A 24,609-nucleotide genomic window follows, 5' to 3' on the forward strand; every position below is an offset into this window, starting at 1 on the left:
ATATATACTGCTGGGTGGAAATGCATGATTTAAATGAATAGGAAATATCAGCATCTCTGGAACATAAAGCCACAGTACACAAGTGGTTTATACTTTTCACTTAGCAGGGTCTTTTCAATTAACATCCACAAACCTTCCCACTATCTACTGTTGAGGACCCACCAGCAGTAGACCCCCACCCTAACAGAGAGATAGCTATGGTACAAGGGGATACGGATGAATTTCTCTCATGGGCTGTCCTGAATCCTAAATCTAAGCTAAAAAAATGTATTAAAGTAAAAAAAAAAAGTATTGTTGGGAATTGTGATTTGTATTGTACAGTGTTTATTCGTTAAACATTGCTGATTCATTAGCAGTCAAACTCATGGTGTCTGTAGACCTTAAGGTAAATAATAAATGCCATGCTGGCATATCAATCACATAGCCTGTGCAGGCAAAAATTAACATTGTACATTAATTAAGAGGTACGAGAATTGGTTTGAAAATGCTACATCTGAATAAAGAAAAGCAAACAGGAGCAATACAGAAAAGTATTGCAATGTTACGTCCACTTTATTAAACTATCTGTTAAATTTTGCAGATGGAAATAAAGTAGAACGTAGAAAGCCAAAATGTTAATCATACTCCTTTTAGGTGGATATACACTGCCACACTGAATAAAAAAGAAAGGACATAATTAAGAAAGATGACTGCAAATACTTGAGGAAAAGAAACAGCTCATTCATTAGATTTGTTTGTTGCTGGTAATAATCAACCCTCATATGCACTCCAACATGAATTGAAATAAATAAATCAACTTTTCAATTACTGCATTTTAAAAATCAGTCACATTTTTTTTTTTTGTTTCAGGGGGAGGAAGAGGGTTTGCATGACCTATTAATGGCACAGGTAACTAATAACAAAATAAAATTGTATTCAATGACAAATTTGTCAAATAGATCAATAACTAATAACATATTTGAAAGCACACACTTTAATACATTTTGCATTTGCACTCAAATCCAGACATTGTATCAGAAAAGGAGTGAGATTAAAATATATAGTAATGTATGCTGACCGTGTTACACTTACATTACATGTTATATTATGCTTAACCACTTAACAGTGAAATGTTCTGCATTTCATTCATTTGAGTTGGGGAGATGCCCACCTCCTGAAGGACAAACACTCCTCTCATCTTTAGTAAATGCCTGCCATTTATTTTCTGTAGTTAATCAATGACCGAGGCCTTGTGCACTATATTAATCAATGACCACAGCTCTGTAATCTGGGGGTGGGTCATTCATTCTGAGAGGGTTGACGTCACTCACCCACCAAGAGGAGCTTACGGTAAATACCTTCTTACCAAAGTTTCTCTAGCCACATCCTGTCGTGAGACCTTGGTTATATTGTAAAACCAATGGCCTGTTACTTTCTATATCATTTTAATATTTTCTTCACACAAGCACACAACATATTTTCACTTTCCAGAAGAACTATATTTTGCCAGAGTTTCTTGACAAACCTAACTCATTTTTCTGTATTTCAGCTATTTAATGATATGCAGCTATTTCAAATACATTACTAAATTACATCTCCATCCTAGACTAGAGTTGGAGCTGCAACCCACAATGAACCAGGAAGCAGCAGCAACTTTGTGTATAGTGTTGTCTTTGTAATATCAGCATATTCCAAACTGGAGTATAAAAAACAAGCAAAGGACCTTCAACCCAAGAAAAATATGTATTTTTAAAAAGTTTTAAAATTTCAAGACTGTACTTTTCTGACAGATGGTGAATAATATTTGAGCCAGCATTTTGGCAAACATTTTATATTAAATATATTCATGCTTTCTGTCCAGGAGGAGAGTAGTTCCACTGATCTCTCATCTTTTTGCTAAATACTTTCCATCACAGGCAAAATTGAACATTAGCAAACCAGCAGGCTGCCCTTCATGCTGCTTTATGATGTTAGGCTTGGCTTGAAATTAAACAAGGATAGGAACATACTGTACTGTACACCCACCACCAAAGCCTGCAAATATACATCTTGAGCCAGCAGTACCACAAAAAAGTAGAAGGCAATTGAAAATATATATGCCCTTAGAGCAAAATCAAATAATCATGATCCAACTCCAACAGCTATTATACATTTTTCTGATAGGGTTAAAATGAGTAGCATACAGTTTGTAGGCCTATACTTAACAAAATATGCTATATTTATTTATTTACATTTTTATAGAGCCTTTAGGCAAGGCACTTACAAGTTTAAACAAAACGGTACAATCAAGAACAATGGGTGAAAAATAATGTAATTATATTGGGCTAGGGTGGGGAGATACGGACCAGTTGCTTAAATGAAAGGAAAGGGCCACAGGCTAGGTCAGGGCCAGGAAAGCAGGGTCATAACAGGAAGTCAGGGGCCAGAAGTATCAATAGGATGGGCTAGGGAGAAGAAATGCTTTTTGAGAAAGGAGCGAAAAACTACGTAGTGTGGGTAACTGTTTTATGATAAGTGGGACAGAGGGGGACAATAGGGATTGGGAGCATAAGGGACGTAGGGGGACATAGTAGGTGATCAGTGCAGCCAGATAAGGTGGGGCAAGACCATGGAGAGATTTATACACAAGGATAAGGAATCTGAACAGTCAGTGTTAATAGACAGAGCCAATGTAGCTGGAGAAGAAGAGGGGAGGTGTGGAAGGAGTGGGGGAGGTTGAATATGACACGGGCAGAGGCGTTTTGAATTTGCTGTAATGGTGTAAAAGCATAAAAGGGGGGGCCAAGGAGAAGGCAGTTGCAGTAGTTGAGGCAGGTGAAAATGAGAGAGTGGACCAGGAGTTCAGTAGCAGAAAAGGAAATGGAGGGGCGTATTTTGTGGATGTTGAATAGGTGGAAATGGCAGGTGCGTGTTATGGCCGAGAGGGTGGAAGTGAAGATGATGACGCGGTTACGAGCAGAGGGATGGACTGAGGGACAAGGGAAGGAATGAGATGGTGGGACAGGGTGGGGTTAAGGAGGAGAAAGGGAAGAAAAGGATTTCAGTTTTTGATGGATTGATGAGGAGGGATCAGAGTGCCATCCAAAATTGGATAGCAACCAAGCAAGCTGATATAAGGGCGGCAAGGTCAGGGGTAAAGGAAAGCTCAAAGAAAATTTGAGTGTCATCAGCAAAGAAATGATGTGGGATGTTAAATAAGGAACTAAGAGCTTCAAGGGGTGAGGTATCCAAGGACAGAGCCGAGAAATGTGGTTTCTTTCAGTTACACCAGGCAAGCCACACACAACATTTTTCATCCAAGTCATGTCAGAAATACTGTCAAAATATAGATAAGATATACTTCCAATTTTGTTGTACATTTTTGTGGCAAGACATTTACAAGATATCATGAATGTAGGCCTTTTGTTACTTATTTGTATTTAGATCTGAGTGCACACACTACAAAAATGACAACAGTAACTTGGCTCTATTCAGCAGTTTAACATAATTAGATGTTAAATATACTAACCAGGTCTGCGTTCTCTTGAAACTATTTGAATAATAAATACAACCAACAGTGACTTAAGTGGAATGTAAAGGCAGTGCCTGTTATGATAAAAAGAAGCAAGGTACATTGGGAACTTCTCTTTGCTGACTGGCAATGGGATGTGTGAAGTTCACACAGCACAGTTAGAAGGTAGAATTATCTGTATGCATTCTGGTGGTCTCATCCTAATTTCCTAAAATTTGTAAGTGGACCGGCAGTGTAATGGCTTGCAAATGATTGATACCAATCTCAGACAGTAATCACCTCTAGAAAATCTAGCCCAGGGCTTCCCAACCCTGGTCCTGAGGACCCCATGTGGCTTCTGGTTTTCATTCCAATTGAGCTCTCAATTACTTAACTAGACCCTTAATTGAATTAATCATTTACTTAACTAGAGCTTTTTAATTGCTCTTAGCCCCTACAAAGTTGCAGAGTTCAAGTTACTTATAAAATGTTATACCTAACTTGAAATCTGTAACTGTTTAAGAGTGAAACAAGTAAAACAGGCCTACTTAAGCAAATTATTAATTTAAGTAAGGGTTTAGTTAAGTAATTGAGAGCTTAGAATGAAAACCAGAAGACATATGGGGTCCCTAGGACCAGGTATGGGAAGTTCTGGTCTAGACCAATGGAACTCATGTGTGCCTCTTTTAGTCCATTCTAAATCAGTGCATTATTACAATCAGGTCCATAATAGCTTAATTAAACTCCTATTCTCAATTAAAAAAAATAAATAAATTGGAGCAAAGCTCTGGATTGCTCAATTCAATAATTAAGGTCATTGCTGTGACAAGATCCTAAACTGTTTAGTCTGTCCCCCCCTTGTTCACAGCCTTTATCTCTACTACAGCATGAATATTGGTTAACCACATAAACACAGCAGAAACTGGGTGCTTGCCAATTCTTCTTATTAATAGCTTTATTAGTTGTACTGTATATTAATCTTGTCTTGTGTTTACAGTAGCATTTTCTATTATACCTAATGATTGTCGGTAACAGTGCCCCACTAATTATACGAAAATAAATCTGAAATAAAAACTTATTATAAGAAATCAAACTCCAATTCTAGAAACAAACAGGATACTGAATTACTGAATGTATGAATATTGTCCTCCTCAAGGGAACATACAGGAAATACACAAGAAAATCAGATATCTTTCTAGGGTTTGTATTAATGTTCTAAACTATCATTATTTAGATATAACCATGCTTTAACTGAATGGTATCAAAGTTGATGATAGGATTTACCGTGGTATTCTAAAACCAGGTCTTTACCAGCATGTTAGAATTTACCACAAAACTAATAAAAACATAATAATACAGTTCAGATCTCTTTCTGATGGCTCTTTCTGATGGTTACTCTTCTGGTACCACCCGAAATTGACAGATTAAACAAAATAAAAATAAAATAGCATAAAGTGCCATATCATGGATGAACTGTATAAAAATGAAGTATGTTTTGTAACTAAAAAAATAACTATGAATGCATTCCTCCCATTAAGATTAGAGCTTACATTCTTTAGTTTTTATTTTGGATGTGGCCGAGGTGTGCTTTTTCTGCTTTTTATTATTATTGATCATAATTGGTTATATTCGAGGATAGAAAATAAACACTGCTCAAATATACTGTATTTCAGTTTCTAACATACATACATAATACGTTTGTAAAGGTGGGCTTACATAATAATAAAAAGGCTACATTACCATAAAGAAGTGCAGATGTCCACCTTGGATTGAGGAAAGAAAACCCAGGTCCCATTGCAAAGTGAAGCAGTGTAAGAAGATCCCATGGATGTAAACTATCTATATCTGTGTAACTTTTCTTAACAAGTAAACATCAAAAGCCAGTTGATGAAAAATAATGAAAAACATCATCCAACATTGTTGGAATCCAAACAGTCAGCATACAATGTAAAAATGAAACAGATTTGGGGGATTTCATATTCATATTATATTCAGTCATTCAGAAAGCATATCATGGCGTACCTTTTCAGTGAGGTCGCAAACTGTTGAAAACACACATATCGGAAAAGTAATGTTCCACATTGGTACTTGCAACAGGCAGTGCCAGCAACATCAATGAATGCCCTCTCCAATATGCCATTGCAGTAACTGCTTTATTTGTAGGAGATGGACTCAGCATGTATTCCCCAAACTCTTTTTGCATTGGCTCTTGATCATCTTCAAGGTGTAAAACAGTAATAAATAAATAAATAATAAATACATAAATAACAATAATAATAATAATAATAATAATAATAATAATAATAATAATAATAATAATAATAATAATAATCAAAACTTTGCTAAAATTGCTCCTTGCATACAAGGTCAATGAGCTGCACTTGAACCCCAAACTAATCTTCCTTCTGGAATTGTAATGTGTCATCTAAGCACTGTGTTGCGGCCTGCCACTTTGTAAATAGGCTAGAACTGAAAAAAAACTTTGAAAGTTGCTTCCAGTATTTCTGTACCCGGAATGACTTTTAAGTCCCATACTTGGAAAAGTCATTTTTACATTCTGACACCAAGGATGCACCAAACCCTCCAACATTTCACAGATGAAAATAGGTACACTTGTGAGGCGCTGGACGAGCAAGCAGCTCATGGCAGGGTTTTAAGGGAGCAAGCATCTCATACTGTAGTTAGTGAACAACCTAAGTGACAGAGCCTCTTCCAGCCACACCCAGAGCATTTTTAAAATGTTATCTTCAAAACATGCAGTTTTCCAGCAACCTAGAAATCCCATTTTCATAGTTAGATACCACAAAACATCTGTAGATTTTTCATTGTCACACAAAATCTCCAAAATACTATCATGCTGAAGAGCCTTCCCTGTTTCCTTCACCTTGTGCACAGTTGCCCTGTCGTTACCCACTGTTGCTTTTGACACAGATGCTATAAACCATAAGCATCCTTTAACATTACCCAAGAGCATAAACCAAAAAAACATGAATACAACTTGAATTTTCTCCTTAAACTCTCTCCATTTTTAATCCCAGCACCCTACCCCATCTGTAAAAGAATGCTAAAGCTGTATTCTTCCGAGCAGTACTGCAAGCCGAGCATCTGGTGCTGAGTGGTACTGTTCTGAAATGGACTGTCTGGCTGGACATAAACAGCGGTTACCACGTGGATGTGACGGTCATACCTGCATACGGTGAGGTAGACAGTGTTCTTTTAAATTTTATAAGTTACACTGCTTAAGTGCTCTAAAATTCCAGATACAATAGGAATTACAACTCTGGAGTACTTGCATAAAAGTTATGTCTTTGCTTTGATGGTTTCTACAACTAAATCTTAACTTTTCTTTACATAATGGCTTACTGACTTTGTTTTATGCCCCATCATTGTAGCTTAATAAAACACACATTTAGGTTTTCTAACTGATGTTAAGCATGCCTTTGTTTTAATCATGCCAAGGTTTCATACCCATGCACAATGTGAATGACTAATGTTTCGTTATATTTACACCATCAAGCTTAAAGGTCTACGTTGAGCACCTCCAGTCCTCGATCTTTACATGAATGTGCAAAAAGCTTTAAAGTTTGTTTGCAAACAAAAGAAGACGTGTTCAATCTTGCTGCCTTGGAGAGCTTTTTCTATCCTGTAATGCATCTTAAACAAAAAAGGTAATGATGCATAATCTGCTACTGCTAAAGAGGTTTCTTAGTATTTATTTTGGAAGGATTTTGTGAGTTCTACGGTACCTATAAAAAAAATAAACACTATACAGTGGGAGAAAGTGAGCTAAATTGTATTCCACCCCTGCTTCCTAGACTTGGCAAAAGTATAAACAACACCTGAAGCATTTTTAATCTTCTAAAGCAATTACTGACATGCTCCATCCTCCTGCCGGTAACGCTTTTTATAACTATCAGGACAGGCAACTATCAAATTACCATCTATTATTTATCTGGAGCTTTCCCCAACAGATACAGTAGTTATTATAAGTAAATTACGGCATAATTGTGCTTGTAATAATAAACTGCATATTTCAATGAGAGCTTTCCTACATACTGAAAAAAACCTGATCCTGAGCTGAAGTCATTTTCTAAGGTTTAAAAGAATATGGCATTCTGTCATTTAGACATTTACTCACACATGGAGTTTTTGTCATCACACCATTAAATGTTCTGTAACATGTGGGAAACCTCATTACCTACAAACAACAAGCTTTGATTATGTAACGCGCGACCAACTGAAGGAGATCTGAGATCTTTACCTTTAACAACATACAATACATTTGGAGATCAAAATGTTAACAACACTATGGGATGTATTTTATGAACTAAACAGTGGCAGGTTTCAAAACTGCCACCCTAAAATTGAAATTTTTCACAGACCTAGTGCAATTTAATTAGCGATACTGGAATATTTGCATTAAATCTCGTGAATGTCTTGCAGATACTGTAGTTACTATGCCATTAACATCCAGACAGCAAATTCTGCATGTTACATTTTATGGTACATTCAAGGGGCAAAAACTGGCACAGGAACTACACTGGAGCAGACTTTCATGTCGAATAAAGAGAGACTCTAACAAAAAGTTATTGATCAGAAAACTACAGTAAAGATGCTTAAAAGGTTTTGGACACAGTGGGGTTAATGTGAACACAGCAAGGTAGCAATATATCTGAATAGCAGCACAACCACTGTTTTCTGTTGACCATGTTTTTTTCATGTTTGACACAGAACCTTTCCTATGATCAAAAAACAAACAAACAAAAATAAATAAATCTCCCTCCCCCTCTTCCCTTTTTGCAGATGCTATACACATTGCTTACATATTTTACAAGAAACAGTTACATGCAATGTGGAAGTAGAAGTCCTAGGACTATTAAGTCCTTGGGAAGTAGTGGGGGGGGGGTGGGGGTGGAGAGAGAGAGAGAGAGAGAGAGAGAGAGAGAGAGAGAGAGAGAGAGAGAGAGAGAGAGAGAAATGTTTCGACACCCACAGGCCTGCAGCAATATAAACAGGTCATTAATCCACTTACAATGGCCCCTGTTCTGCAGATTTCACATGTGCTATTCCATTTGTAACCTTCTGCTTTTAGGAACAGGAACTTTGTGCAAATAAAGCAGGCAGAGTTTATTTTTACTAGTTTAAATAGTTTGGATGGATTATTTCCAGATTGTTTCAGGTTATCCAATTTTCAAGTGATTTTAACATCTCATGAAAACATACAGGGCTATCTTGAATACCAATGTCCCAATATTATATTGTTTGTTCATAATATCAAAAAAGTCCTTTCACATAAGTATGCACTATAGATTTATAAAGTCAGTAAATATTTTCATTATATAAAAAAGTATATATTATATATATATATATATATATATATATATATATATATATATATATATATATATATAATATACTGGTATATAATATACACACATATATATATATATATATAATATAAAAATATATCTACTGATCTACTTTTTTTTTTAGGTTGAGTCAAGGTTGGCGAGTCAGTTAAAACTCACACTCACTCACACATAGTTGCACCGTCTATGATTTCAGAAATAAAAAGATTAGATGATCCAATTCTTGGTGGTCATTCATCAAGCGTGCTGACAGTGAGATCTAAGACAACCCAAGTTCCCAAATCCATAGAATAATGCAAGAGGATCCTGCTGTGAAATAATTGTCCTGGTTTACAATAGAAATTCAACTCCACTTCTGAAGGATGCTGAATTGCCACTGGTCAAGGTAAATCCATTTGTCATGAAAATAGAAACAAGAAGCATCTCCAGCTTGTTCTGTTGGTTTCACCTCCGCAGTTCCAACTCACTTTTACAAAAGAGCATTTCTGTCTGCTTTACACTATGTGGCTATGCTTCTTTGCTGCTATGCTGCAATCATGTCAATATGTCATCGACAATCTGTGAATACAATTACACTGAACACAAGACGGTGTATACTAAAATATCCTAATATCATTGTAATCATTGTCAAAAATTTAATAAATGAACATTTCTTACAAAATATTTAGCAATAAGCAATAAGCAACCCCCAAACCCAACCTATCAGCAAGTTGTTTTCTACTCACACAGAAAACACTTAAGAAAGAATCACCTTAACAGTGCAGATCTAGAGCTGACTGATACAGTGAGAGGACAATTATTTTACACCACCTTGGGACTAGTGTTGATTATAATCAATCATATAATGGGTCAAAATATTTACCACATTTAAAACACAAAATTGTAATTAACTGGGGTGTGCTTATTCTAGGATACAGCACAGAGGCAAATAACTGAAAGAATGAACACATTATAACCTACAAACTCACACCCATTCAGTTCTCTATCATAATCACATTGTCAAGTGCAATTAGAATCATTTTAAGTGCAAGCTATTGTGTAATACCTATCCACCACCTGCAAAAACTTGTGCATGCTTCTTAAATGATAGAACATTGTTGAGCTAACCACACTATTCAATTGTTCAAGTAATCCATGTCCTACTAGAATAATGGACATCATGCCACATAAAACACCACTACTTCCTCTTTCCTGTAAGCACACAGATCATCTCGAATACACATACAATAAAGCCACATGGAAATCAATCCAGAGGTTTTGTTACCTTATGTGGACGATTAATTTAAAAGAACTGGGTAAATCAGAAAGCTCTGGCCTTAAAATGCAAGAATGAAACTAATGTTGTTTTGCACCAGCCCTAACAAATACTGGGAGCAACCACAAGTTAATATATGTTGATCTTTGAGCACCATTTTACTCCAGGTTTAATGAAATAGCTATTTTAAGGCCTGGGTTGAGGTTGTATTAGTTTAAATTACTGCTTTGATCAAGTTTGGTGTAGACACTTGGACTTCAAGGACCAACAGAAGTCCTGTAAATGATGGCCCTGTAGCAAAGTTGGTCCTAGTCCAGATCTTTGTCCCAACCATGTTCTAGATTGATTAATTTAAGCTATTAAACATTCATCTAAGTCTTAAATTAGGTATTAGTTAATTGTACCTTTTAAATCTGGGGTACTATGTTCTCCAGGACTGCAGTATGCCATTCTTGGACTTATTTTTAAACAGATATTTAAATCACCCAAACAGCAATTGTTATAAGAAGGAATTTAATCTGCACTTACCTGCAATTGGGAGGAGGGTCCAATGTTATTTCTGCTAGCTCTTTCTGAATCCTAAAGACAGAGGGAAACATTGTTGGGAAATAATGAAATATATGCAGCAAGGTATACTAGTTTTGTTCTAACTTTTTGCAAAACATAGTCAATCAATAAAAAAGTCAAATATACTTTGTGATTTCCATTAAGTACTGTCACACTGTTTTGGTTCAATATGAAAGCTTTCACTAAGTCCAGTTTTATCTGGTGTAATGGAAATCTATTTAAAATTACTGCATAAAAAGCCTGAAGTAATATGTAGCCTAATCAGTTGCCATTTCACAAGATTAACATTTAATTTTTCCCTGAAATGTCATTATGTATCAGCTGGGGTTTAATTTATCATTTAATCTGAGACAGTAGTATAATGACACAGTACATACATCAAGAATGGGAAAACTGGGCATGTCCATTCCATCTCTGTTCCAGGCATATTCCAAATTGTTTATTTATACAAATTAAAACTCAATGTAGCCTAATACATGTAATATTCATCCTTCTTTTCTTTAATATGTCCCTTAAGATTTACATCTTAAATTTGTATGTAAAGCTATATCGGCTCCAATTGGTAAAATAGCCCTGGGTGAAGTCAGATATCTGTAGTGCACAGAAGACTAAAATATGGGCAAATGTAGTGAACTGACACAAAGAAATTCAATTGCCATGTACACTGCAGCTTTAATATGCTGGAAGCCCAACTCCTAAATCTCTTTGTTAAATGTAAAATAAATAAATAAATAACCTTTTTATAATCTGCAATAAAAGGATGCACAATCCTTAGTACTCTTACAATTAAAATAAAATAATTAAGCTTTTGAAAAATCCTCCAGGAAAACTAATTAGAAAGTGTCATCTATTTTAAAAAATGATACACATTTGGAAATGTACAAAAAAAAACACCAATCAAACAAAAAAAAAAAACAGTTTCAATTACTGTTAGGCCCATTTAATTTCCTTGACATAATATTTGAGACTAGCTTTAACATATTCCTCATAACGTTATTACAGCATTTTTCCCCAGGATAGCCCAATGGAGATGTTATGCAGCATTTCCAGTATTACAGCTGGGCGGGACCAAGTCACAGGAGTATTCTGTCCAAGGTCATCCAGCACTGTACAGTATGGCACCACAAGTCAATAGTGCAGCTGGGATTTCAGATCTGGCTCCCAGTCTTCGTCTCTATGCACTAAGCCATAATAATTACAAATAATTTTCTGATTAAAAACAATGATATGCAACCCTTAAGATTATCATTACTATTTGGTAATGGTATTTTCAATAAATTGGTATTATATGAATACTTTCATCACATTTTAATATAAAAAACAGATTACAATGTCAAATAGAGGCACGTTAAGATGTTTTACCTTTTGGCACTTGTTGAAAGCTTTGCAGCTGTTTTGCTTGAGATTTTTGTCTCTTTTTTCTTCGGCTGCGTTTGTTCTCTTTCTTGTTCTTGTTGAACACTTTCCCGCTGATCTAGATCAGAGCTCCCCCCACTTGTACTGGGGCTGTTGTCAGGTCTTTGCACTTCACTGGACATCTTGGTCCTAGGAATCACAAACCAAAACCCACAGTTTCATAGCTGTTGGTATTGCAATATTATCAACTGATCCTAAACGTGACAACCCAGGTGTGTGCTATTCAGCCTCGAGGTCAAGTAAAACAATGCAACTCAGCATAAGTAGTTCTCATCATATCCTTGAAAGCAATGGAAACATAGGCTTTTCAGTTATTGAAACCTTGTCAACAATCACAGAAACCTGAGGGAAGGGGGGGGGGGGTGTCTAATTTAGCAAACAAGCAATTCATAACATTGTGGATAACATTTTATACTAGCAGATACCAGTGAATGTGATGTTTTCCTTGTGGCACCCTGGTATCCCAATACCTAACAATAATCATTTAAAAGCCCTTTGCAAAACTGATACCACTATTTTTATAACTATAAAAAGACTAGTACAGCCAGTTAGGTTTTATTCTAGATAGAACCTACAGAAGTTTAAAACCCCAACCATGGCTCAAAATGCTCCAATCAGCTTCATGTAATTTTCTCTCAAGTAGGCAGGAGTTACTTGACATGCTTACAATTAGGGGACCATGTTTACACCCTTCCCTCTTTGTTGTCAGAGTACAACCACATTTACATTTGCACCATACCTTGTCAAACTCAAAGTGTCTACTAGCCAAATAACTGCAGAGGTGATGAAAGCAAAGAATATGAACTCACTTTTATGTCAAATAGGAGTCTGGTTTAATTTAAAGCAGTTAAAGCTATGGATAACTCCTCTTTAAAACGAATTTAGTGTTTCATGTAATCGCTTTCTAAAGAACATTAGCAAATACATGCCTTAGACTGCACACAAATAATGCCAGGTACTAGCTTAAAGTTTGAAGTCTATAAACGTTATAGCCTCTGGAGGCTTAACGTTATTTTTGCTTTGTGATTTGGGCACATGTTATGGGTTGTGCAAAGTATTTTTGATTTTTAAAAACGTAACAAACATCATCACTAAAAAGGAAGACAATGGTAAAAACATAAACAGAAATATGTAAGTTTTAAAACAATGGATTGTCACTGAAAACAACTTTAGAGAAGTGAATAAATATAGGGTGTTAAAAATTGATACACTTAAAACCGTTCCGGCAAGAAATGTGTTTCATTATTGCAACGTGTAGATGATTGTGGCTATATAGCAGACTGTAAAAGACAACTGCTAAAATAGGGTTTCTCTTCACATACCGTACATGAAGCAATTAAATTAATGCTTATATAATGAGGGGGAAATACAATGATAAATATTCAGGGTATTTTTAAATATGTGAAGGATAAATGTTTGTAATTTATTTTTGGATACACTTGATAAGTAATAATCGCAATTGGATTTCGTGGTGTCTTGTAAACTTACAGATTTGAAATTCTATAAATACCTGCAATACGTAGTTTCTCAAAATTGAATTTCTTAATTACGATACAAAGCACTATTACTGTTATGTGTAGTATTTTGTGTTATTCCTCACGCAAAAATAAATTGATTTACATAATGCTTATTCAATCATGTTTTTATAGTACTTTCTAAATAAAATACCTCAACTTTCGTATTGCGAATGCATTTTCGCGCTAAAGCAATCAAGTCTTGGCTAATACAACTTCGAAGAAAATGTTACAATTATAAACTGACACATGTTACAATGTAACCTTAGTACAAAGTCAAGCATATTAAACTTAGCAATGGTAATACTGGTTAATTGCATTTTTGTAGTATGAAATAATAATCAAACATGACAATTATTGTGTAATTCATACAAAACTGATATCAATAATATTTAATAATAGGAAGGTGCATTTTTCCTTTGGCCACAACGTCTGTCAACGTCTGGTCTTTAAACAAAAATATGAAACTCAAAGCATTCTGTCCCTTTGTTGACTAAAGTAATGTATTTTTTCTTGCAGACCTGTCATACCCCGAGAAGCAATATTTAAATGCATAAAATCAGCTCTAGTTAGTGCGATACTAGTCAATAATGATGCCTTAAGAGGCCTTACATCCCCTTGGAAAAATTCAGTGAACCTTCTGTGCCTTTATTCTTTTACAAGATGATCAGTCTTTTCGGAAACGTGAACTCTAAATAACGAATTGTTTGTAAATCAGCACCAAAAAGAGCTGCTTGGAAATGTGTGAAATAGGCAAGGTTTCTCCAGTGACCACAAGGAGAGCTGCTTCAGCACAAAGACACTAAACACATTCCCCCCACCCACCCCCCTCCAATAAACAAAACTGTCACTTTCACGGGACATTTCCTTACTTTTTGTCAGTTTTAAAGCGAAGCCACGAAGCAAAGCTGTTGAATTTACCTGTCAGTTTCGGGGTAAGTGGTTGTCCGTGCTAAAAATCGGTGTTGTTAACCCCGATGTTAAGTATCCCCGTATCGCACACTCTCTTTCGGTACTGGAACGCATACACTGGCAGAAACAGCCAAGAGAAACAGAAGCAACCGGACCGCCTCCATGCGCGCTCCGGAGACATGAATAGGGTGCGCGCAGCGCGCTCCGCATTCCGCCATGCGAGTGGCGGTGATGAGAAGTACAGAAAATACTGAGAATACGTAAAACATTATCTTCAAAAAATGAACTGAAGAACACGTCGTATCTATACATGGAGCGGCTACCTGAGTGTGTGACAGTGTGTTGACAGGGATTTCCCATGTCAGCAAGGTGCGAAAACGGGGATTTCCGAGTCACAACATACCAACTCATCGCAAACTTTTGCTAAGCAATATGTACTTGTTTTTTTAACCACAACCAATAAAACATGCAGTTATGTTGTTATAATGAAGATGTGTTTAAAAGAATGAGGAATAAGATTAAATTAATGTTTACTATTTATGTTTGCTTCCATTTCTAATAACCAAGTGTGCAAAGCCCTATCAGCCAATATGATGATCACAACACGCATCCCCACTGCGGGTGCTTTTCAATCAAATGAAAAAGAGAGACAGTGATATATATATATATATATATATATATATATATTATATAGATATATATATATATATATATATATATATATACATAGTTGACACATTCGATCAACTGTGTAACATATAGCAGCATTTCATGTATAAAAGTTAAACTTTCTTCAAGATCATATTCTAGGTTACCTACCCTAACCCTGGTTCCCTGAAAGAGAAGACAACCACCACCAGATAGGTATGGGATATTCTTGCCCTTTGGGTAGGTATCACTGAGCTCTCTATATTAGAGCTGCCGAAAGGCCCCTTCCTGTGATGACGCACTCGGTCCCGCCAACCAAGGGAATAAAACCGTCACTCACAGGAAGATCCTCCTCCTTTTCCATCAAACCTGTGAGGGCGACTAAAGCGACATCCCGGGCAGTGGTCGTCTTCTCTTGCAGGGAAACAGGGTTACGGTAGGTAACCTACTGTTCCCTTTCAATTCGAAGACGAGCACCACCAAACAAGTATGGGATAACCTACACAAAAGCCGTCGTAAGGGAGAAGGAATGGAAGCAACTGAGGGATGCACAACACTGTCTAACCCAGGGGTTAGCTGTGTGAACTTACACCCTCAAGGACCCTTGTGCCTACAGAAAGCAATGCAGGGTCTACCACGTTGGTAAGGTAGAACCTGATGAAAGTATGCAGCGTAGCCCAGCTAGCTGCAGTACAAATATCAGACATCGAGGCGTCCTTAAAAAGGGCCCAAGATGTAGCCAGCCCTACCTGGAGGGGGCTAGCCAGCACCATCATACGCAGTTGAGACTGTGTCTATAATCCAGTAAGACAGATGCTGCTTAGAGAGGGGCCGTCCTAGGGTCCGTGTCCCGTGACAGACAAAGAGCTGGTCAGACTGATGCAGAGCTCTTGTCCTATGCACGTAACATCTCATTGCCCGTACTGGGCAGAGGAAATTTAATCGTTCATCCTCCGTAGAAGCAAACGGAGGGGGTGAAAAGACTCCAGTTCCACAGATTGGTTGACGTGGAAGGCTGTAATCACCTTGGGGAGGAAAGCAGGGTTGGTGCGCAGCGACACCCTACTGCCATCTTCCCAGGAGCTGTGTACAGACAGCGCCTGCAGCTCACTGATCTGCTTAGCCGAGGTGATAGTCACGAGGAAGGCTGTCTTAATAGACAGATACTTCAGCTCTGGATTGTAAGGGCTCAAACGGGGCCTTCGTGAGAGCCTCTAGTACAACATTAAGGCTCCATTTGGGGAGAACAATCCTCCTAGGAGGGCATAATCACCGTGCACCTTTAAAGAAACGGGTAGCCAAAAAATGCGCACCCAGAGACATAGAACCTACAGGGACATGGCAACCAGAGATAGCTATTAAATATACCTTCAAGGTGGAAGGCAATCTTCCAGCATTGAGCAGTTCTTGTAGAAACTGCAAAATGACTGGCATAGGGCAAGTAATGGGGTCATGGTTGCCAGCCAGACACCAAGTTTGAAAATACTTCCACTTGCAGGTATACAATGACCTAGAGGAGTCTACCCTAGCACTCTGCATCATTTCCACAATCACGTTAGATAGCCCTAGGGCTAGCCAGTGGCCCCTTTCAGGGGCCAGACTCATAATTGGATCCTGCCTGGTTCCGGGTGCCAAAGAGAGTCTTTTACCTGACTGAGGAGATCCAAACAAAGTGGAATATCCCAGGACTGGCCGTCCACAGCTGGACGGGCTACTTGGGAGCTAATAGGAGAAATGACACTTTCTCCACCAGACTTTTTCGAGAAAAGCCAGGAGCAGCGGTATGGGTGGTAAAGCGTATAAAATCGCTTTGTGCCATTCATGTGTTAGAGCGTCTATGCTGAGTGGACCGCCTAAGTGGTGGAGGGAGTACCACAGGGGCAATGCATTGTCTCTGCCAAAGTGCAGAGATCGACCTACCCCCGTTCCCAAATGCGCTCCACCACCTGAGGGTGTAGTCGCTACTCCGACGGATGCGGGTGCTCCTGGAAAGGAGGTCCGCTGCCCAATTTACTGGGTCGGGAATGTGCGTCGCCCGTAGAGACAGCAGACAGCAGATTCCTTTGAGCCCATATCAGTAGCTTGAAAGCTATGAGATGCAACCCTGGGTAACGTAGGCCACCCTGATGGTTGACATACACCACCATGGGGCAGCAAGAAGAGCTATTACGCCATTGCTTTGCACGCGTGAAGTGGTTTGCCCAGATGCAGTAAAAATGTTAAAGTACACTATGCTTCAGTTCTGGCCTTGCCATCTTTACGACATCCAGGTGTAACTAACAGCACATGTTAAAAAATTGAATGACTTCATTTAAAAGATTTCTGCTAAATGTTCACATGGATGAATTAATCAAAACTTTCTAGGTCAGAAACAATCTTAGCAATTGCAATTATTTGAGAATCTGTTGCTGACAAAAGATGATGGACAATGGCACTGGCTGCAATCAGACATGTTGCCAATATGAGCTCTGGGAGCTTCTTCTGACAGCTTTTCAAGCTCACACCTGAGTTATGAAAAGCATTAGGAGCTTAATGGTAGGCCTGTAGTGCCATACAGGCACCAGAAGTAATTTAAAATGAGTGTTTTCTAAGAGATATATCCAGTGTGAAAAAACTCTGAAAAATAATACAGTTGTTCTCAAGAACTAGCAAATACAAAAGGAGGAGTATAACAGCACAGAATTATTGAATGCTTTTGGTGAGGTGTCTAAATATAAGCAGGGCCTAACTAAAAGCATATTTTTGTGGACTTTCTTGTATAAACATGACAAAACAAGTTATAAATTGCTTTTATAAACCAGACTTCAATCATTAAACAAAGGGTTTGTGCTTCAAAATGCTCAATAATATAATTTTCACCAGGCTTCCTTTTGAAAATAATAGCTTTGGGGTTTTAAGATTTGAGTTAATCAAGGGCTATGAAAAAGGATATTAGTTACCTAAATCATATTTTAAAAATAATATTTGGTGGACTAGATTATGTTTTGACTGTTTCTTGAAAAGGCCTTCCGAATATAAAATCGAATGCAATGTATTCCAATTTTAATGTAGTAAAGAAGAGGTATGCCAGTCCAGATATTTGCTTCAACAAATTCTATATAATTTTAATTGCACCAATTGAGCCTTAATTTAGGGTACAGTTGGAGCAAAAACCAGGAGGGACTGGAATTGCCCACCCCTGGTCTAACTAATAATTCCAAAATCTAAATGAATTCTTGCTTGCTACAAGTAAACAAACTGTGACTCCTTAACTGTTCATTCTAGTAGAAGACAACAACTGCTAAATAATTTTCAATAATTCATACAATCATTTGGTGTTAAAATAACTGGTAATAAATCACTGCTTATGCATTTTTTATGTGATATGGCTTTCTTTTTTCGTGAACCAATGCTATGTTGGTTTACTGATTTTTTTTTCATTATTCTTTCAGCATAGCGCTTACTATGTACCGAGAAAGAAAAAAAGTTTATAGATGAGTTAACACAATAATTTAGTTCTAGCAAGAATATATTTAAACATTAAACATAAAAGCTAATTTACATGAACATTTTCAAAATTGAACTACTCTTGGTTTAATCATTGTTGTGCTCTCCCAGATAATTACTTAAAATGATGGCTATCTTCCATGTCTTACCAACTAAACTGAGAACACTAGTATCAGTATTTTTCTATACTGAGAAGCAGGTTCCATTGTAAAATGCTTACTAGGGGTTTGACTGAGATTACCTACATATTTCATTGCAAGAGCCTATACAGCTGTCAGCTACAGATCAGCATAACAATTAGTCATTGCAAGACACAAACCCATAACCTGGCTGTGAATTTTGTTGTCAGTGCATTTGTACACCACAACCTCAGCCTTATTTATTTACTGGTAGCCTTGGACAGTTTAAGTTTACCTTTTTTTAAGGTTTGAAATGTAGGACACTAGCCCAGAGCAAAATGTTTTGCTTCAACATCTTACCAAAGCCAGTTTGGTAGCTTTCCCTGCTGCCGTAGCTAATTGTAAAGGCATCTGATGCATATCAAAAGACACACCAGTATACTGTTCCTGCTTTCACCTCCAAGATGTTAAGGGTAGGCAGATTAAACACTTCACACAGCTGCAGCTGATAAATCATCTACAAATACAGAAGGATACTTTGGCAAGATTTTGTTTGCTTAGAATTCTGAAATTGTGCTTTTTTAACTCGGAGTGGCTAAAATGTACTTTTGCATGTGATGTAAGCTATCATTTTGCAAAACAACAGGGTTTATTTATGGCCAAGCCTTTGTGTCAATGATCTGTTCTATTCAAATGACCCACATTAAAACAGCTTGTTAGGTGAATTTGACATGTCATTACTTATCTGTTTTATGTATCTCTCTAAATTCTTTCTCTCTGACTTTTCTAATGGAAAAAAAAAAACTTTTAACCTATTAAACTATTAGCCAAGTATGTATTTCTACATTAATTTGATACAGCAATATGTATTTTATTACAGTTCTTTATAAACAGTAACTTTACAACAGATTTATTTTAAAAATAAATATTTTGTGGCAAGCACAGGTAAATCCATAAATCACGTCAGGTGTCAATCATCTGGCTTTACCTTTTCATTGGGTTTTTTTTGTTATGTCTGCACAGAAGTTTGCTGTGTGTCACTGCTCATTTACTCTTGGGCAGCGCATTGTGTTATTATTGTACTGTATTATTAGCTTTCTTTGTGTGTGTAACCTTTCTAAAAATGCGTACAAAAGTTGCATGTTGCTTATTGTTCATAATTAATATGTTACTAATAATTAGACGTTATAGCAGGTCCCCAGTGTCGCAATCTAAAGAACTAATGCTGGGCTGCTGATCTTGGCTAGGGGCCCACAGGGAGAACTGCATTGGCCTTTGTTCTCTCTAGGGTAAGGGAGACTAATCAGCTGAGGATGGGTGGAGATTACCCATGCTGTGCCTCGCCTCCTGGGTTGATTAGTCTGACAACATTTGTTGCTTAGGTTCAGCAAGTGAAAAGAGGGAATACAGTTATTTCATGCACCATTATGCCTGATGCTTCTAAATCTTTCTTTAAGTCCTTGGTTGTTAATTTTGGATGTTTTTTAGTTGCTTTGACAATTCTCCTACCGGCTGTACCCATAATTTTCTTTAGACATGCACGTCTTTCAAGCCTTTCAGTTGAATGTGTTCTGTGGTACTTCTTGATTATTGCTCTGATTGTGGATTTTGGTATTCAATATTTCTTTGATACTTTTCTGTAGCCATTTCCTTTGTTGTAAAATCCAAATCATTTGTTTCGACCATCTGCTGTGTTGCCAAAACATTCTTCTTCAACAGTTGTTGGAAATAATGACCTCTTTTTCTGGCTATTGGCTTTATAATGCAGCTTAGTTACTGTACAATGGTTTTCAATCAATGATTATAGTTCTATTCAATTTTTACAGACCTCTAATGTAAAGGTGCTAGTACTTTTGTAATGAACAATTGCTTGAAATTGCTTTTTTTTTTTAAGATTGTTTTTTTTAAATATCAGAAATTGTGTATGCTTGTCTTTGTAATATTAATTGGTGGCTAATGTTCATTAAATGCTTGTCTTTAAAATGTTTTCTTTAATTATCTTATATTAAGTGTAGGGTGATGTGAGAGGGTGTGAGGATGATTCACTTATAACACGGGAGTCAGAGATTGTCTTTGAGACGCCGTGCAGGCACACAAGATTTGTTTATTGATTTGCTACCTTCAGGCAACAATGGTATTCCCCTGAGGTACTGTATGTGTTGGAAAGGGAAATAATGAAAAGGGGAAATCAAAACAGAAAACAAAACAGTAAATAAAACAATGCAGTAAAAGTGCAGCTTTTAAGCAGGCTTTTAAGCAGGTCTTTCTTGGACGCTAACCTGCGAGGCACGAGCTCTTAATAATATACCTCCCACTGAGCTCGAGCACTGAGCTAAACTATATATATATATATATATATATATATATATATATATATATATATATATATATATATATATATATATATATATATATAGTGACGTCACCAGTATAGGGTATGTAGAAACTACTATCCTGTCTCTGCTGCTGGCTCTCTAACTCTGCTGCCAGCTCTCTGTCTCTGCTGCCGGCTCTCTGTCTCTGCTGCCGGCTCTGTCTCTGCTGCTGGCTTTCTGTGCTGCCAGCTCTGTCTCTGCTGCTGGATCTTTGTCTCTGCTGCTGGCTCTCTGTCTCAGCTGCTGGCTCTCTGTCTCTGCTGCCGGCTCTATGTCTCTGCTGCTGGCTCTCTGTCTGTGCTGCCAGCTCTCTGTCTCTGCTGCCGGCTCTTTGTCTCTGCTGCTGGGTCTCTGTCTCAGCTGCTGGCTCTCTGTCTTTGCTGCCAGCTCTCTGTCTCTGCTGCCGGCTCTCTGTCTCTTCTGCTGGCTCTCTGTCTCTGCTGCTGGCTCTCTGTGCTGCCGGCTCTCTGTCTCTTCTGCTGGCTCTCTGTCTCTGCTGCCTTCTCCTGCTATGTCAGAAACAGGCAGCCTTCTTTCTTTCTTTTTCTCAATCCCTATCAGTTCTATCTCTGGGGTATTCCACTTCTCCTGCCGGAGCCTCCATTGTATTATCTCCTACGAGGGCTAACCCAAGAAGTAGGAGAGCGTTGCACAGGTCGTACCTTTCATTTGCATAAGTCATATGTTGTTTTCTAGACTGTATTTTCACCACCGGTTAATAAATCTGTAATTGCCAATTAACTTCACTACCTGGTTCTGAAATATGTAAATATGTAGTAGTGCGAATGAGTCTGCCTTGTTCAGGTCATTCTGACAATTGAATCAACACATTTCAGCCCTGGGATTTCTAGAACAACAAACTGTTGGTAGACAAAAATGTAAAGAATAATATGTGTACTAATGGAATCATACTGTACATTAGTTTGCTACAGCACAGCTACAGTAAGACTAAGGGGTAAGATAAAGATTTGACAATATTTTACTGTTTTGTTTTTGGTGTGAAGGATACTGCGAGTGTTTTACGTTATCATGTTCCTATGGATCTACAGATTAAAGACAGTGAGGAAATAAGAACTGATTTTGATATTCAGCCTTCTGCATTAAATTATTGTTCCATAATCCAAAGCATCAAGGAGCTTTATTTTATATTAGAGTACCAGTAATTAAAAAAAGGAGGTACAATCAATCCCCCTCACAACAGTAGCAGAAAAAAATAGCTCTGGCTTTCAAATTAGCTTTCTATTTACCAATTTGTCAAAGTACTTAATAATGACTCAGTTTCAATAAATCATATTCACACAATATCATCCAGGGACTTATATTAGTACTTTATACATATTTGTTCTATCCAAGTGAAAGAAAGGTATTATAAATGATCACAAAACTGAAAGATTAGAATTATTTCATGAACTTGTACAATTGTGGCAGGATAATCAAAGTTAATTTAATTGTGAAAAAGATCAACAATGAAATAAAGCATATGACAGGGTTCGTGGGTAACCACTGCTTAGGCAATACAGAGAGACATGGGAGGTGGATTTGAAACGTCAGCACAGGCGTGCAGGATTTATTAATACAAAAGTAAATAAACAAAAGGGTTATGTGGCGCTACTACACGCACAGAGGACACATACAGCAAGCTGTACAAAAGGAAAAATAAAACACAGTACAAAAACTACAAATAAAAGGTGTCACACAGTGCGGGCGCTAGCCTTATAAACGAGGCACCCCGCTCCAGGAACCTGCAACACTACATAACCCTAGCTGTACATTACTTGGGATCACTATCCCCTAAACTAACCTACTGATGAGCCGGTATGCATATGACGACTCCTGCTGCTTCACACGGCCTTGGCTGAGCATTGTCGTTCTGGCAGAGCGTACGCTCTCCTCCCGAGTATACGCAGCTCCCCATCCGAAGCATGGCATTGCAGTCTCCCAGAGTGATTTCCACCGGATGTTTTTAAACTGATGGATACTCGGTCAAGACCCGCCCACCTGCTGATTGAGGACCAGCACATCCAATCACTTGCTGCCCTTCCCCTCAACCAAGCCTAGCAGACAGCAACCGCGTGCCCGTCTGTAAATAATAAATTTAATCAGACAAATCAACTCTAAAAAGAAACCCATTTCCCCATACAAATTATACCAACACTGATTCCCACCTGAGCAGGGCAACCGTCCTGACACAAGAGTTAAAATATTGTTATGCTTTTGTTAATTTGATTTTAATGACTTGGCTATTACCACTTATTAGAGTACTGGGCCTGTAAGTGTTTTTTATTTTACCATTTTGCTTGTAAAGTGTTAGCAAAAGAGCCGTAACTCCTTAGCAGCCCACAAACCAAAACACCCTTGTGACAAGGTAACCTCCGCCCCTCGGTGTATTTGGTTTATTTTGTATAATTTGGCTTATGTAGCATGGGTGAGTTAAAGTGTATACTGGTGTGTGGGCACGGGGATGTCACTATTACTTCACGTGCAAACTGTGCCGGGGCCAGATTGAATGATTAGCAATTAAGTCCCAGTACAGGACAGCTGTATTTAAGGAGCACAAATTTCTCACTCAGAGTTGGTGTGTTCAGAGGCGGAATAACAGTTGGGAGGTGAAATATAAATAACAATTACAATTGATATTCTTGCTGGATTTATACCAGCATGATACTTGTGTGTTCCATTGTCTGATTGTCTGTCTGTTTTGGCCATTGTGCCAGTTAATTTGTTCATTTATTAATAATAAATCTGTTCTGCAGTGATTCACTCAGCATACTGTGTCCTGTCTACTTCGGGGTCTGTGACATTGCCACGCAAGCTATCCGTGATATTTGGTGTCAAGAAGACTTTTAGAAGGCTTTTACTTCCAGCGCTCAAAGAATATCACAGACATTTGCAGAGCTTTTTGAGATGTTATAGTAATAAAATAATTCATTATTATTGAGGAATTTGGTGATAAAACGAGTGTTCAAGAGAAGATTTATCAGTATGCATGTCTATAAAGAGGTATGTGAAAAATACAATGAACAAGGGGTGGGGCTTGGATGGAGATGCAGTACTGAGTTTCCTTTTGCGATTCAGTGCCTTTTAAACCTGTTTTACTCTGAAAAATTAAATAGAGCGTGTAATATAAACAGTGCCTCTGAAAATAAATTGGTCCTGACGCGCCTGACAAACGCTGAATAAATGGACCGCTAAGGGTTAAAAGAGGATGAGAGATGTTTTGCCATTGGCGAGGTTGGGAAAATGTCACCTGACTACCACCCTCCGAAACCAGGAAGAGGAACGACTGCCCATCCTGAGAAGGAATAAGGGGAGAAGTGGCCGTCCCTGGAAGAATGGGACAAAGCCGGTGCAAGCTCGATTGAGATATGGACTGGCTGCTGAACCCTAAGGTGGACATCATGGAGGCCATCCTGATGGTGATCGACCTGCTGTGGGCCAGAGATGGGGAGCGATGGGAATCCTGAGAACAGCAACACCAC

General features: G+C 37.8%; 1 protein-coding gene across 1 annotated transcript in view; it reads right to left on the reverse strand.

Annotated features, from left to right (window-relative positions):
* LOC121314767 (ubiquitin-conjugating enzyme E2 E2-like) overlaps positions 1 to 14,651 on the reverse strand; it is a 138,977-nt gene extending 124,326 nt beyond the window's left edge. Inside the window, exons 1-3 of the mRNA XM_041248415.1 lie at positions 14,512 to 14,651; positions 12,023 to 12,205; positions 10,622 to 10,672 (exon numbers count right to left, since the gene is read on the reverse strand). Coding sequence (XP_041104349.1) covers positions 10,622 to 10,672; positions 12,023 to 12,198 — 227 coding nt within the window. The 5' untranslated portion in view covers positions 12,199 to 12,205; positions 14,512 to 14,651. The remainder of the gene's footprint in view (positions 1 to 10,621; positions 10,673 to 12,022; positions 12,206 to 14,511) is intronic.
* Positions 14,652 to 24,609: the final 9,958 nt, after the last annotated feature.

The sequence above is a fragment of the Polyodon spathula genome, chromosome 4 (genome assembly GCF_017654505.1).
Source record: "Polyodon spathula isolate WHYD16114869_AA chromosome 4, ASM1765450v1, whole genome shotgun sequence".
NCBI classification, from domain to species: domain Eukaryota; kingdom Metazoa; phylum Chordata; class Actinopteri; order Acipenseriformes; family Polyodontidae; genus Polyodon; species Polyodon spathula.